General features: G+C 39.8%; 1 protein-coding gene across 2 annotated transcripts in view; it reads right to left on the minus strand.

Moving 5' to 3' along the window:
- The window catches only part of LOC142345559 (uncharacterized), a 109830-nt gene that overhangs the window by 59745 nt on the left and 33828 nt on the right, over nt 1-16257 (minus strand). For both annotated transcript variants that reach the window (XM_075397655.1, XM_075397656.1), the window contains exon 5: nt 987-1428. In XM_075397655.1, the coding sequence (XP_075253770.1) occupies nt 987-1428 (442 nt within the window). The remainder of the gene's footprint in view (nt 1-986; nt 1429-16257) is intronic.

The raw sequence follows: 16257 nt of genomic DNA on the forward strand, positions 1-16257 counted from the left end.
AACGATGAGCAAGACTTGGGGTGCCCTGTGGGGGTTCATGTGGGTTTGGGGGGTTATGTGGGGAGCGCATGAGGGTGCTCGAGAGCGCTGGTTTACAGGTGGAACGATGTGAAATAGGTGCGGGTGAAAAGGGGGGCTGATGGGGAAGTGGTGGGGTGCAGTTGGGGGGGGGGCAAGTGAGAGGGGGCTTAAACCTTAAGAACCGCCCTTCACACCATGAGATTTCTCCACAACAGTTTCGGTGAATCGCATACTTGGAGTCTCGTCAGCCGAAAAGCTCCTCGAGAACTTAATACCCTCTGGGCGTTACCTGTTTATCCCGTTTTGAGGACGAAAAGTAAACATAACCGACTAAACGTTGGAAGAATTGCCCTCGAACGACTATTGGGTTGGGAGCTCTAGTGAATTGCAGCCTGCTTCAGTCGGGGGGAGGGGGGAGCTTAAACGGGACTAAAAAGTTCAATACTGGGCTTCAAATAACCCCATTAGTGGTTAACATATACCACTATTAAGATTTAAAGTAAAAAATGGCACCAGTTTCGGCGCACTTTTCATTTGACTTTTAGTATTAAATTGCCGCCAATTGAGTTCAGCTGCTTGAAATTGTGATTGAGAGAATTTTAGATCACGCAAAACGCAAAAAGTCAAGGGCGTAAAATTCACTCGAAAAGTCAAATTGTCAAGCGAAAATTTTGCCTAAAAAAGACACGTTTAAAATAATTGCTATGAACTTCGTTCAAGAGCAATTAAAAGGATCAGACGAACAACCGGTCAAACAAAAAATCGCATAAAGACCACATGAATAATATAATTGATACAAACCATGTTTGAGGGCAATTATTAAAACTCATTTACGAAAAAGAGAATTTAACTTAATTATACCAGTCAATTTTACCTTACACTAAAAGTACACTAACATAATTAACAGAGTTCCCTTTAATTTGCCTTATTTCGACCAACATTTTTGAGAAAAATCCAATTCTTACTCTGACTCGACTGCCATGAAGTGTTAAAGTTCTGCAGGAATGTCGCCCGTTTCTCTTCTTGCAGATCTTCATCTAAAACTTGTGACTTCTCCAGCACCTTCAGCTCTTCCATCTTGCGTCTCTCTTCCACCTCTTCCGGACTCTGGATGAAAGATGGACGTGATTTCTGTTTGGGCTCTAGCTGGGTTCCCGCAGCTACAAATGCAACCCCAGACGGCATGAAATTTGAGGACGTCTTGACCGGATTCACACCCGGACTGCCCAAAGTCTGGCCTCCACATTCGGATGATTTCTGGAAGAAGGCGTTCAAATGTGCCTTAGGGGCAACTGTGACCTTTGTGTGGGTTGATAAGTTCGTGCTGAAAAAATTGCGCAGACGTTCCTGCATTGGGTTGGGAATGTTGAGTTTTCTGTCCTGCTCTCGCTTTTCAAACTCCTCAACCTGAAATAGAAAGAAGCCCTAAATATAAAATTTAACAGAGTAGCTCCGAAAATCTTATTCAAAAACTAGTTATCATAGTTGAAAAGCGTTTCCTTAGCCTTAATATGAGAGTTCAAGTCCTTAATGAACTCTAATTACGTCAACAATCGAGACCTTAACGATGGAATTAACCTTGCCAATAATTAAACCTGACCGAAAAAAGCTCATGAGGAGTTTAGAACAGCATCATCAATAACATTCCCGATTTCACATTTCACTCAAAGTGTTGAGCAAGCAGTGAACTGTCAACAAGCTGAGCGCACGTGGGGGGGGGGGGGGGTCGAGCGCGCTGTGCTAGGGGAACAATGTGCAGGGGTGCGGTGAGGGGGGGGGGGTTAAACTGCGAACGCTTTTCACATGAAATTATGGCTCCGAAACAGTTGATGGTGAATCCCATAATTGGAGTCTAATAACCAGGAAAGCTTTAGGAGAACTTAAAGCCCACCGGGCGTGATCTGTTTATCCCGTTTTCGATGACGAAAAGTAAAAATAGTCCGGCAAAAAAAATCGGTCAAGCACAAAATCGCATAAAGACCGCAGGACTAATATAATTGAAAAAAACTTCGCATGAGAGCAATTAAAACAAGGAGTCCCCCTAATGTGCGTGGGTACATGATGCTCCGACCTCTCTCATTCACAATCTTCTTTCAATTGTCTACCAATTGAAGCACAGATAGACTGCCTCTAAAGAAATAGTTCAAAATATATTTAAATTTTGATAGATTCTTAAAAAAGGACAGACGTCTATGCCAAAAATGGGATCATATCAGTGAGATCAAATTTCTTTATTCGACTTTAATGAACAGTGTCGAACAAAAGAGTTGACAAGAAGACGCAATTACTAAAGCAGAAAAAATATCCAGTGAACGACTAATTTTACCAAAAAAAATGATATCCAAAAATAAACATAAACCGACAAATGTCGGAAGAATTGCTCTTGAACGACAAGCGAGGCAATTTAATTCATCGTCTTTATTAGTCTAGACCAATTTTTCTTATGGGTGCAAAAATCTTTGACCACACAGAGATTCGAACCACTTAACTCCCGATCCATGACCAACCGCACTAACCACTGCTCTAAAAGTCCCTTACTTTTCCTATGCTGCAAACAATTTTATATTAGCAACTTGGGAGCAATAGAGATCTCTCAAAAATGATGAACGAAAGCGTGTAACAGTCACTTGAGAAGTCAAAGAATGTTCTAGAAGAAAAGCGCATAATTGTCAAGCGAAAAATTTGCATAAAAAAAGACACACACGTTTACAATAATTGCTATGAACTGCGTTCAAGAGCAATTCATCATTCTCTAGCCCGTTTTCAAACCAAATTTTAAACCAAAACTTCTTTTAGGAAACAAGTGGCCTATACTTATTTCGGAGTTCTTTTTAAAATCCCAAATTAGATTGATAAAATAACGCAGAAGTACAACAAACGACATCCGAACTTTCTTGCAAATCTTAATTGAAAATGAAAAATTAATTGCAATTCGAATAGAGGTTACCCAAGCTATGAAGTCTTTCGGTCAAACAAAATTTTTATAATCACGAATTATGTCACGATTGAAGTGAGTCAAATTTTTCTTGGATATTATCAAATGATTGCTTCAGCAAATTCGTTATCAATTCAAACAAACATGAGGCTTCAAAAAACAGACAAGGTCCTGAACCAAAACTTCAGTTTCCGGGAAAAGTTTTTGACACTCGTCAAACTCAACCTCACGGTCATTCTGAAAACAAAAACCACGAAACGAAAGCACATAAGGTTGAATTTGAAGCAGCTAAAATATTTTGTTGAAGAGATTACTTTACGAATTGTTAGAGCAATATTGAAGCTCAAAATTTATTCTAATATCTGTTATTAATTTTGAACTTTGAATATGAAGGCAAAAAAAAAACCAAAAAAGTCAGCACTCCAAATTCACTTCTACTTTTATTTTTTTTTATGTCTCAGGTTACAATAATTCTATTATTCATTCATAAAGCTTTTTGCCACAACACAAACCTACAGAAAAAAGAACATCTGAAGTCAAAACTCCAAAACTTTCAAACTTTTTTACTGAACTAGTTTCAAAAAATTTAAAATCTATCAATTCCAAAAATTATACTGCCCTTATTTAGGCTGATTAGATCTCGTTAGAATACGAGACCTTTCAGTATCGGATTTAGTAAAAGACATAAAATGGACAAAATTTTAATGAAAACACTTAGTGTCAAAGTCAACAAAATAGCAAGTAGCCCGCAGACCAATTCAAACAACAGTATTAAAGCACCATAAGGACAAGAACATTGCTTTTGGCAGACTAAGCAGTTTATACTTTGTAATTTAAACTTAGATATTCTTATAAGAAAGACCGGTAAACAAAAAAAGGTGTAAAACCCATTGAGGCCAATTTTCATTATTTAATTTAAAAGAGCAGAACATTAAATCATTTCTAATGCAATTTCACATTACATAAGACCATTTTATCAGTTAAACGACTAATTTTGTCAAACAACTGAAGATCCAGGAATCCACATCTATCCCGTTTTCAAATTAAGTTTCAAACTCTAAATTCTCCCAATTCATTATTAATCAGATTGCTCGAGCTCAATTTAGATTTATACCTGATAGCCGCAGTAAAAAAAGACCTCTGCACTCTTATAAATTGAGAAATCACAATCAAATAAAGATCACCAAAGCTAGATAATCAGATGCTACGTCGTGGGTGAGGCATTCAACGCTTGCGCATTGAAATTGCCAAGAGCTCGTCTTAACCAAATATTTTATGAAAATCATAAAAACGCTTAAATGCCAAAACAAACACAAATTTACAAAAATTTAAATGCAAAAATTTGAAAGCCAAAGACAAACTCAGAAGAATTGCAAACAAAAACCACTAAACATGCACACGTTTGAGTTTGAAGAGGCTAGAACTTATTGTTAATGAGAATATCCTATAAGTCGACCATAATGAAGGGCATTTTTTTTCAAAATCAATTAAAGGTACACTTCCTAGACCGACAATTGCTCTTGTTAGTCAGAATAATTGATTAGTTCAATTATGAACAACAAAATTTTACCAGAGACAAATGATTGAAAAACCAATTATAGACCGCACTCGTCAAAATTTTACGACATTGGAAGCCTTCAAACATAGACGGCAGATTGTCGGAAAATAGCCGCGATAGACGCTTGGGGCCTTCCATGAATTGAAACAACTAAAGAGATTAGATAGACAGATCGACCACCAGTCCTTTAATAGACCACTAGACTTTTTGGGTTAGCTTTGGACTGTCGGTTTTATGAGACACATAAGCTCTATAAGGAGAAATCCCTAATAGGGCTTTTCAAAATTAGGATCTTTTGACGTTTGTGCCCATTGAGCATAGTGGGCGCATATTATTTGCACCCCTCAGATGCACGTGCAATCTTTTTGCATAATGACTTACTATGTAATGGCACGTGCTCTGTAACTGGGGGGCGCATAAGCGCATAACGTACTGGGGGGGGGGGGGGGGGGGGGGCACAAACGGAGAAGATCCCAAAAATTGTATTCGAAATCAAAGACTCTAATAATCAAGAATTAGGGCATATGTGTTGGGAACTACTTAGATGCACACTATTGACCTTCAATAAGTAAATGCTCATAAAACTTTAAGTTCCATCCATAAGTGAGTTCAGAAGTCATTTTTTTGAGTGACGCAAGTCATTGAAAAAGTCAATTCCAAGAAGTCAGGGTGTTGGCGCCACTTCAAATGAGCTAGAGAAGCCATCAGACAGCAAGAAATAACTTTTGAAACTGAAAAAACTTAGAATTTGTCAAATCTCAAAAATGGTCAAAACTGAAAAATTTTACAAGTTGGGACCGAAAATCTGTACACCCCTCCCCCGATTTTGGGAAGGCAAAACCCGAGCAACCCGAGGTTATGGCAGACGGTAAGGGTTACCTCTAAGCTACTCATGGACCCAACGAACGTTATTGCATCAGACCCACAAGTGTGGCTATTAGCACTTAAATGGTGCAAAATTGGCATTTTTCGATATTTTGTTATTTATTGTTAAATTTCTTAAGTTGTTTATTTTATGACTCTCTAGATGATCATTAAAGGTGAAATACCATACATTCGAGGCATTTAGAGCCACGTAATAACCATCCGTGATTATGTCAACAAAAGTAAATATTGCAGTAATTTGATAATTACTATGTAAACAATGACCTAAATCATTTTCTTGATTAACCAATCAGAAACAAGTAGCGATTAGGTTATAAATGATAAATATTTGATTATTTATTTTAACCCAATTGTTTGATTAGTGAAACCGTATTGTATTCAGAACCATTAGAAACTGTTACCAAGAGCAGTTGGCTCTCAGATAGACTAAAATTTGATTCTTTAACAACTTTAGTCTTTTTGCTAAGTTTTGCTAGATCTTGAGATCTTGCGAGTTCTAAGTTAGTTGAGCTTACTTGACGAGGAGTTTGCAACAATACTAGCTACTGGCTGAAGCATTACAAACTTCAGCACGAGATTGAACATAGATTATCACTTAGGACTTTCTTAACTTCAATCAACAAAATTAAAGTTACAGTCCTTTAATACGTCCGAGCGACAAATTATTTCTGCGAGATCGTTGGTCAATCGAACCCAGTGAAGAACCAGGCCGGCGTAAAACTCGAGAACCAGGCTGTGATATATCGGTTCCGCTGAGATTCTTGAGCAGCCGCATCATTTGGTCCGCCGACCCGAACAACAACAACAGCAGTAACACGAACAGCAACGAATCTTCCATTCAACCTGGTGGACCAAAACACAACTAGCAACGATGGCCGGCAGAAGTCCCAACAGACACTGGAAGACAGCTGATTGGAAGGCGAGTGGTCAACTCAAGACGTTAGAGAAAGAGCAAGTTGATCTACTCAAGCCCTTCTCCAGACACCTCAACGAGCTAGAAGGCTTCCTGACACAAAATAAAACAATGACGGCCGAAGGTGCTTATCGATGTTTCTTCGAGACGTACGACAACTTGGAAGACAACCGACAACAGCAGAAGTTACTGTTAAAACCAAAGTATTTTGAAAGCTTTGACAATGACACCAAGCGTATGTTAGAAGAAAAGAAGAAGGTCTTGCGATGGGTAGTTGACAAAGTACCAGATCTCCGAGGCATTGAAGATTGTCGCGCAATAGTCGTTGACTACAAGAAAGATACACTGAGAGAGTACAAATTATTGGGAGATTATGTTCCAATCGCGAACGAATTGTTAGAACTCGAAGAGAAATTGAAAGCAGAAAATTTAAGCGAATCCGAAAAACAGATACTGTGTGATCAGGCGGAACGGTTATTAGAAAAGCTAGATGAAATTTGTGCAGAAGCTCTTCGAATAGCGAAGACAGAAGCTTGTCACCATGGGTTTACGAATTTCCGAATTTCAGTAATGCTAGGAGTCACTATCAAGACTTGATCAAACAGTACAGGCACAGCAAGGATTGTGGAAACCAAACATCGTTAGTGACAACTACATCGACTGGTGACAAAGACCCAAACGATGAAACTGTAATTGATACAGGAAATGGAGCAATAGAAAACGCTGAGAACCCCGAGGTCTCTTCCAAGCATTCTGCTACACATGGAAGCAGAAAACAACCCAGTATCGCCAACTCGCGATCATCGTGAGGCGACAGATCGAGGAAATGGAGCTCGAAAACCTAAGAGCAAAGAAAGAAACAGCAACGACTGCGAGAGCGCCAGTTGAAGTTAGAGCAGGAGCGTGAAGAAATAGAATTTCGTCGCCAGCAAGAAGAGTTATGTTAACAACAGCAACAACAACAACAACAACAACAACAACATCAACGAGAACAAGAGTAACGCTTACAACAGCAACAACAAGAACAGGAGTTACGTCTAAAGATACAACAGCAAGAAGACGAACTGCGTTTTCGACAGCATGAGCGAGCCCTTGAAAACGAAAGAAGGAAAGCAGAGGAAGACGAAGAACAAAGACGTCTGAAACTTGAGCTTACCAAAGGAAGCTCAAGAGCATCTGGATCAGTGGCAGATGAGATAGAAAGTTTTGGATCAAAACGAAATCACGAAAGAACAGCAGGGTGGGCAGAATCAGTGGCTCAACAGTCTGTCCATAGACGGCCACTATCTCCAAATGTTGTTATCGACCCACCATCGAATGTCACACAGGAGAGAGCTGACAAACGTTTTAGCACTTGCCCGAAAACTACCCCGCTGTTCCAACCGGGTGAAGGACTTTTCTCAACGCAACTGACAGAACCGAGCATTCTCAAGAAACCTGAAGTCCGTAAACCAATTAGAGTAACGGACCCACCAGCACCGCCGTTGACAAGGACGACGTTTCAGCAGCAGGGAACGTCAGCAGTTCAAACTAGAAACAGGAGTCAGAGTCCCATCAACAACTCTCAAAACAGGTCTGCCGAGAGCAGAAACAGGAGCACAATGAATCACACCACTCCCCGAGTCATTTACCAACCAGTACCAAGCAGTGGTGCCAGTGGCTTGCCAAAACTAAAACTGACTGAGTTTTCAGGAGACCCACTGGAGTGGCCAGAGTGGTCAGGTCTTTTTGATGTTGTTGTGCATCAAAAGCCAATCAGCGATACAGAAAAGATGCAATACCTCAAGACCAGTCTCACGGGTCAAGCAAAAGCAGCAAAATCGCGAACGGGATTCAGCTCGCAACCATACTATCATGCTTGGGATATACTCGGTGAGAAGTATGGCAGATCAGATGCCATAGTCAATGCTCAATTCAAGAAAATACATACTCATCCTCCAATTCGGCACGACGATTCCACGAGCATCGTCAAGTTCGCAAATTTGGTTACAAATGTGGTGAACACCTTGACTCAACTTGGATACACATCAGATCTAGAAGCAGAAGCAGGGCTAAGTTCAACAACGAGAAAACTTTCTCCGCAACTGAGAGAACAGTGGTTGCAGTACATTCAAGATCGTCGACTACAGAGAGGCAACCTGATTGTTTTCAAAGAGTGGCTTGCCTCCAAAGCTGTAATTCATGAGAACTTGTTAACACAGAACTCGTCGTTTGACAGAAACAAAATTCAAAGCCGTGATAAACCGAAGACGAGTACCTTTGCTTCAAACGCTGAAGAGTCAAGCAAACCCAAGAATTTCGAATGTCCCTTCAAAGACGGACAACACCCCATTTGGACATGTGAAAAATTCAAATCAATGAAAGTAAATGAACGACGAGAACATGTCCAGAAGTGTCGACTGTGTTTCAATCGTTTGAAACCAGGTCACATGTCGAAGGACTGCAGAAGCAGGACCTGCAGTGTACCCAGCTGTGGAAGGCGACACAACAGACTTTTGCACAGCGACTTACCGAAGAGGGAAACTACAAATAATGTCTCAGATGCTACAACGGCAGTAGCAACTAACATCACCGAAGCAGGACTTCCAGTGGTACGAATCAAGCTGACAAACAGACTTAAGCCTAAATGTACTAGCAATGTGTGATTCAGGATCCTCGATCTCATTTGTGGACAAATCAGTGGTGTCAAAACTTCAACTTCAAGGCCGAAAAGCGTCATTATCAGTAGCAGGGATCCATGGCTCACAAGATGTCAAGACGGAAATAGTGCCGATAGCTGTTTCAGCGCATGAGAAGTCTCGACCATTGACAACAGTGCAATTCTACGTACACGAAAAACTGAAATTGGGTGAGCAGATTGTGGAGCTGCAAGAGTTGAAAGACCGCTACCCACATCTGAGGAACTTGCCAGATCAGAGCTACAATCTAAACGATGTTCAAGTGATTCTTGGACAAGATTGTTACGACATTCATCACCCTTTTGAATTCAAGAAGTCAGAAGACAAAGCTGCACCATGGGCAGTGAAATCAAAAATTGGCTGGGCCTTAAGTGGTCCGCTACTAGCGAAGCAGGCAGCAACTCTTGTCACAACAGCAACATCAATTGCAGATGATAAACTAGCAAACCAGTTGAGCAAGTGGTGGGATATCGAGTCCTACGCTTCAAACTGCGATGTCACCGGACATTCAAAGGAAGAACAACGAGCAATCAAGACGTTGGAACAAACGACCGATTCAACGGTGGAAGATACGAAGTTGGACTTCTGTGGCCAGAGGACGAAGTGAAGTTACCAAACAACTTCTACTCTGCAATGGGGCAACTCAAGTCCTTAGAACGACGCCTAAAGAAAGACGAGGCGCTAAAGAAGCGCTACCAAGAAACGATCGACACAGATGTCAACGCTGGATACGTTCGGAAAGTAGATCAAGCTGAACTGAATGAAACCAAAGACAAACTGCAATGATATTTACCACATCATCCTGTCATAAACCCGCATAAACCCGAAAAAGTCAGAAGAGTATGCAACGCAGCAGCAAAGTATCAAGGTGTAGCCCTGAACAAAAAACTTCTATCTGGACCAGACCTGCTGCAGAGTTTGATCGGAATCATATTTCGCTTCCGAGAACACAAAATAGCTTTATCAGCCGACATAGAAGCAATGTTTCTTCAAGTTGCTGTCCCGAGCGATGACAGCCGATTTTTACGATTTCTCTAACGAGAAGATCCAGAACAGAGAATTGAAGTCTATGAGTACACAAGACACGTTTTTGGGGCGAAAGAGCTCGCCGACTTGTGCAAGTTACGCTTTGCACCAAGTGGCGAAAGATAACGCGAAAGAAGACGAAAATCTTGTCAAAGCGGTTCAGCGAAACTTCTACATGGACGACTTCCTAAAGTCAGTCAGAACCCCTCAAGAAGCAATCGAAATCTACCAGAAAGTCAGAGACATCCTCATCAAAGGTGGATTCAATTTGACGAAATGGATAACAAGTGACGATGAAGTCAAGTCACAGATCCCAGAGACAGACAGGTCAACGAAAGTTGTGAAAACGTTCGAAGCAGAACCCCAATCATCTTCAATCCTAGGACTCAACTGGAATGTGGACACAGACAGTCTCATAGTCTGTCGTGGAAATGAGCAAGAAGTTCAAGCAAAAATAACTCAGAGAATTGTCCTATCCTTTGTCTCAGCAGTGTTCGACCCACTTGGGATATGTTCACCTTTCACGATAAGAATGCGGTTCCTACTCAAAAGCATTTGGGCATCAATGGGACAAGCATGGGACAAAGAGTTCAGCAGAACAATCAAAACTGTTCAGTGATTGGTGCTCTGAGTTGAGAGAAATAAGAACGATGTCAATAAATCGACTTTATTTTGAAAACGGATGCACAAACCTGAGACTTCAAATCTTCACAGATGCATCAGAGGAAGCAATGTGCATTGTGGCATATCTGCAAGATGAAGCAACGCTAAAATTGACATATGTAATAGGGAAATGCCGTGTGGCACCCATCAGACACATGACGATACCGAAGTTAGAACTTCAAGCCGCAGTCTACGGAGTTCGTCTCAGAAAGCAGATTCTAAACGAGCATGATGTCAGAATTGACAAAATCTTTCATTGGACCGACTCATCAACAGTGCTACAGTGGCTACAGGCAGCGCACAAGAAACAACAAGTGTTCGTTGCGAACAGAGCAGCGGAAATACTGGAAAATTCATCGATGGATCAATGGAGACACGTCAAAGGTGTCGAAAACCCTGCCGACATTGGAACCCGAGGAATGTCCATCGAAGGCCTCAAGGAGTCCGTATGGCTAAACGGGCCGGCATGGCTCCAGGCAGATGAAGAAAAGTGGCCAAAGCTGTGGTGCCAAGAGAACGAACTCGAACCCGAGCAAGTTACGAGTACTGTAGCAACAGAAACAAAACTAGAACAACTATTTGACTGGAGACGATACAGTACCTTCAACCGAATTAGAAACTTCATTGCCTACTGCATGAGGTTCAAGACAAAGCAGAAGGGTACCCTCAAAGCAGTAGAAATTCATCAAGCAGAGCAAATACTGTTTCGATTTGTTCAAAACGAAAGTTTCCCGAATGTTTCGAAGTCTATAGCAAACAGCAAAGAAATTTCCAAAACGTTAAACATTGCCAAATTGTCACCCTTCATAGAGGAAGATGGAACAATTAGAGTGAAAGGCCGACTGAAGCATTCAAACCTTGGCTACAATGCAAAGCATCCAATATTGTTAACAGCAAAACATCCAGTTGTTTAACTTCTGTTGGAGAAAGCACATCGAGAAAAACTACATGAGGGCACAGAATACGTAAGAAACATGCTTCAACAAGAATACTGGATCATCGGGCTGAGAAATGCTTTAAGGAAAATCAAGTCGAGATGCATCAAATGCAGACACAGGAACGCCAACCCAATTCAACCACCGATGGCGGATCTACCCCGAGAACGACTTGATGAACATGTGTTCCCATTCACCCATACCGGAGTCGACTAGTTCGGACCCTTCGAAGTCAAGTTCCTACGACGTACCTTGAAGGGATGTTTCTGTCTCTTCACTTGCCTGACAACGAGAGCAGTACACATCGAAGTCGCACAATCGTTGGACACCGAGTCATGTCTAGCTGCAGTGACAAGATTCATTGCAAGACGTGGCTACCCGAACACCATCATCAAAGACAACGGAACAAACTTTGTTGGAGCAGCCAATGAGCTGAAATCATTCATGAACGAGTGGGACAAAGCAAAGATTGAGAGTAACTTAGCACAGAAAAAGATTGTTTGGAAATTCAATCCTCCCGGAGCTCCTCACTTTGGTGGAATCTGGGAAAGACTGGTTCACAGTTGCAAGAAGATCATGATTGCAATCTTGGACAACCGAAGCCTCACCGACGAGGTACTCAGCACAACAATGTGTCTTGTAGAGCAGACTCTCAACGAAAGACCCCTGACAGCAGTAAGTGACGACCCTGAAGATTTGACAGCACTCACACCTAATCATTTCTTGCTAGGACAATAGAACGCGAGTGCAACTTTCATGCCATCCAGTGAACGCTACCATGACCTGAGAAAATCATTTAAACGGCTCAAGCATATGCCGACATGATCTGGAAAAGATTGACTCGCGAATATCTTCCACAATGGAACCAGAGATCGAAGTGGTCAAAAGGACATGTGCGAAACCTGAAAGAAGGCGAGTTAGTATGGCTAGTAGATGACTCTGTGAAACGCTGTGAGTACAAACTTGGACGAATCATTGAGATCTTCATTGGCAACGACGGTGTTTTGAGATCAGCGAGAGTCAAAATGGCACATGGAGAGCTAAACCGGCCAGTCGTGAAGTTAGCGCCAGTATTCTACGATGGTGTTTCCGAGATCGAAAACAGGGCCGACGATGTTGGCGCCAATTCAAATGAGCTACAAAAGCCATCAGACAGCAAGAAATAACTGAAAAAACTTTTGAAACTGAAAAAACTTAGAATTTGTCAAATCTCAAAAATGGTCAAAACTGAAAAATTTTACAAGTTGGGACCGAAAATCTGTACACCCCCCCCCGATTTTGGGAAGGCAAAACCCGAGCAACCCGAGGTTATGGCAGACGGTAAGGGTTACCTCTAAGCTACTCATGGACCCAACGAACGTAATTGCATCAGACCCACAAGTGTGGCTATTAGCACTTAAATGGTGCAAAATTGGCATTTTTCGATATTTTGTTATTTATTGTTAAATTTCTTAAGTTGTTTATTTTATGACTCTCTAGATGATCATTAAAGGTGAAATACCATACATTCGAGGCATTTAGAGCCACGTAATAACCATCCGTGATTATGTCAACAAAAGTAAATATTGCAGTAATTTGATAATTACTATGTAAACAATGACCTAAATCATTTTCTTGATTAACCAATCAGAAACAAGTAGCGATTAGGTTATAAATGATAAATATTTGATTATTTATTTTAACCCAATTGTTTGATTAGTGAAACCGTATTGTATTCAGAACCATTAGAAACTGTTACCAAGAGCAGGTGGCTCTCAGATAGACTAAAATTTGATTCTTTAACAACTTTAGTCTTTTTGCTAGATCTTGAGATCTTGCGAGTTCTAAGTTAGTTGAGCTTACTTGACGAGGAGTTTGCAACAATAATAGCTACTGGCTGAAGCATTACAAACTTCAGCACGAGATTGAACATAGATTATCACTTAGGACTTTCTTAACTTCAATCAACAAAATTAAAGTTACAGTCCTTTAATACGTCCGAGCGACAAATTATTTCTGCGAGATCGTTGGTCAATCGAACCCAGTGAAGAACCAGGCCGGCGTAAAACTCGAGAACCAGGCTGTGATATATCGGTTCCGCTGAGATTCTTGAGCAGCCGCAACACAGGGTAAGACGAAACAAAAATCTGTTAGACAAAGTAAGAAAACATAGCAGGACAAGTCCTGACGTACAATTCAAAGAAATTTCATTGACTAAACAAAAAACTAGACCTAGAACGGACTATGAATGGATTGGAAAAAACCATTTAGAAAAAAACCGATCCAAAAAATTGAAAAAACAGTAAAAATCAAAAAGAAATTGCCGCATGTGAACAAAAAACCACTACCGATAAAGCGAATTTTTGTTCAAACACCGTTTTCTCACTCTACTTTAAATTCAGAGCGAAAAAATTTCACGCCGCAAAACCACTCGCTTTTTCGCTCCACTTCCTGTTTCGGCGTGACCAAAATCACTACTCCAATTTGACTTCAGAAATCATGAAAATGTGTGAACAGATCTTAAAAAAAGACAGAGCCCCAATACAATTCAAATTCTTTGAATTGTAAAAAATTAGGAGCGCTATAATAGCCGCCTAGAATTGCGGGCGCGGCTATTAATTATATATCAATGATTAGCAATCAATTGAAATGGACTACCATAATTCTCACTACTAAAATTGTTGAATTATATCTTTACCCAGGCGCTAGAACTTACAGAAAAAGGAAACGAAGTCAAATTGCGAAAAGTTACAAAACTTTTAAAACAAGTAGTTTAAAAGTAATCAAAAACATTAACTACAAAAGCCGAGAGACTTTCTCTAGCATTATCTGACCTCATTAGAAGCTCAAAGAGAGCTCTGTATAATGATTTGGTAGAAAAACATAATAACAGAAAATGGACAAAATTTTAATAAAAACAAAATCTTACTAACCAAATAGTTTGAAAGAATTCAAGGCCCCAAAACATAAGCTATGAACAAAATATCGGTTCAGTTAGATCTGGTGCAAAATCTAGTGTGACCCGTCGCTTTTGGGACTCAGTAACTCAATACAATATGGGGATCAAAAAAAGGTTAAAATTTCAGTGAATACTTTAGGTAACGAAGTCAAAGAAGTCCAAAATAGATTCCATATTGATTGAGGATTACTAATAACCGTGAATATTGAAAATTAATGCAAACAAAATTGTCAAAATAACAATAACGAAAGTTGAAATAAAATCGACCAAGCATATGAACAGAATTATTGTGAAAAGTGAAATGTTTGCAAAAACTGTAATCCTCGGTAACTCCTCAAAAAAAGACGAATATTTGGAAGAGCTTTTCAGTTTCACACTCTACGCTGGACGCGCTTTCTAGTGCTAACACTCACCACTCTCAAAAATATATAGATCGGCCAAAATTGACTGAACAAAAAAAAACAGTTGAGCATATAGTTGCTCTAATCACAAGGGGTCAAAACAAAAAAATCTAAAACATTTTTTGGGAACATTTTTTAGAAAAACTGTTGATTGAGTCATTGAAATCATTTAGGAGATGTTAAGTAAAAATTTACACTACAAAGACGAAGAAATTTTTCAAAACCAACCCAAAGAAATATTGTGTTTTGTTTTGTCTCATTTACAAAGTCTATGACGTCTGTCATTATTGAGACTAAGCAGCAAGACAAACAAAAACAGTAAAGTCCATAATATCAGTTCAGAGAACAGAAGGTGGATGAAGCAGGCAAAATTTGTTTTTACTAAATGCACAATCTATTTAAAATTATTGAAATGAAAATTGGAATATGCCACGAAAAAATTCATGCAAGCATTCTTTCTTATTAGATATGATAACAAAAATTCCGTTCAAAGATTCAAAACACAAACATTTAAAAAAGAAAGTCCAAACAAAACAATTTGAGATATTTCCGCAAAAAAAATAATATATCTCATTGATTTTCTCTAGCAATGTAATTTTTTCCTGCAGTTCTCGCTTTAGCTCACAACATTGACAACTAGTACTCCCGGTTTTAAAAAACCTGCAGAAAGCCAATTCTCCTCTAGTTATCCAAGCGATCACAATACTCCTCTTTGCATTGAAAAAAAAAACAAAACAGCCGTAGAGATCTCTACACTGCTTACAACTTATTACCCGAAAAAGATAACTTCTTTCAAAAATTCAACCCATAAGCGTCAATAGTAGCAGTCTCAACGAAATTGATGACCCTTATCGATGTTCAGATCATATAGAGTGATTGCTCAAATAACGTAAACTTAGAGCAAAAAATTCACGCTTGTTCATCTATTTATATAACATAGCCGGCAGATTGCCGGATAATAGCCGCGATAGACGCTTGTGGCCTTCCATGAATTGAAACAACTAAAGAAATAAGATAGACAGATCAACCACAGGGTCCTTTAATAAACCACTCAACCTTTTGGGTTAGATTCGGACTGTCAATTTTATGACAAATACGGTCTATAAAGAAAAAGCCATAAAAGAGCCTTTTCAAAATGGATACTCGCAATCAAAAAAATCAAGACTAATACTAAAAAATAGGGCATATATGTTAGGCACTACTTAGATTCACACTGCTAACCTTTGGCTAGTAAATGTACATAAAATTTTAATTTCCATAAATGAGTTCAGAAGTCATTTTTTGAGCGAAGTAAGTCACACAAT

This window comes from Convolutriloba macropyga, chromosome 9 (genome assembly GCF_964194025.1).
Source record: "Convolutriloba macropyga chromosome 9, txConMacr16.3, whole genome shotgun sequence".
In the NCBI taxonomy this organism is placed as follows: Eukaryota; Metazoa; Xenacoelomorpha; order Acoela; family Convolutidae; genus Convolutriloba; species Convolutriloba macropyga.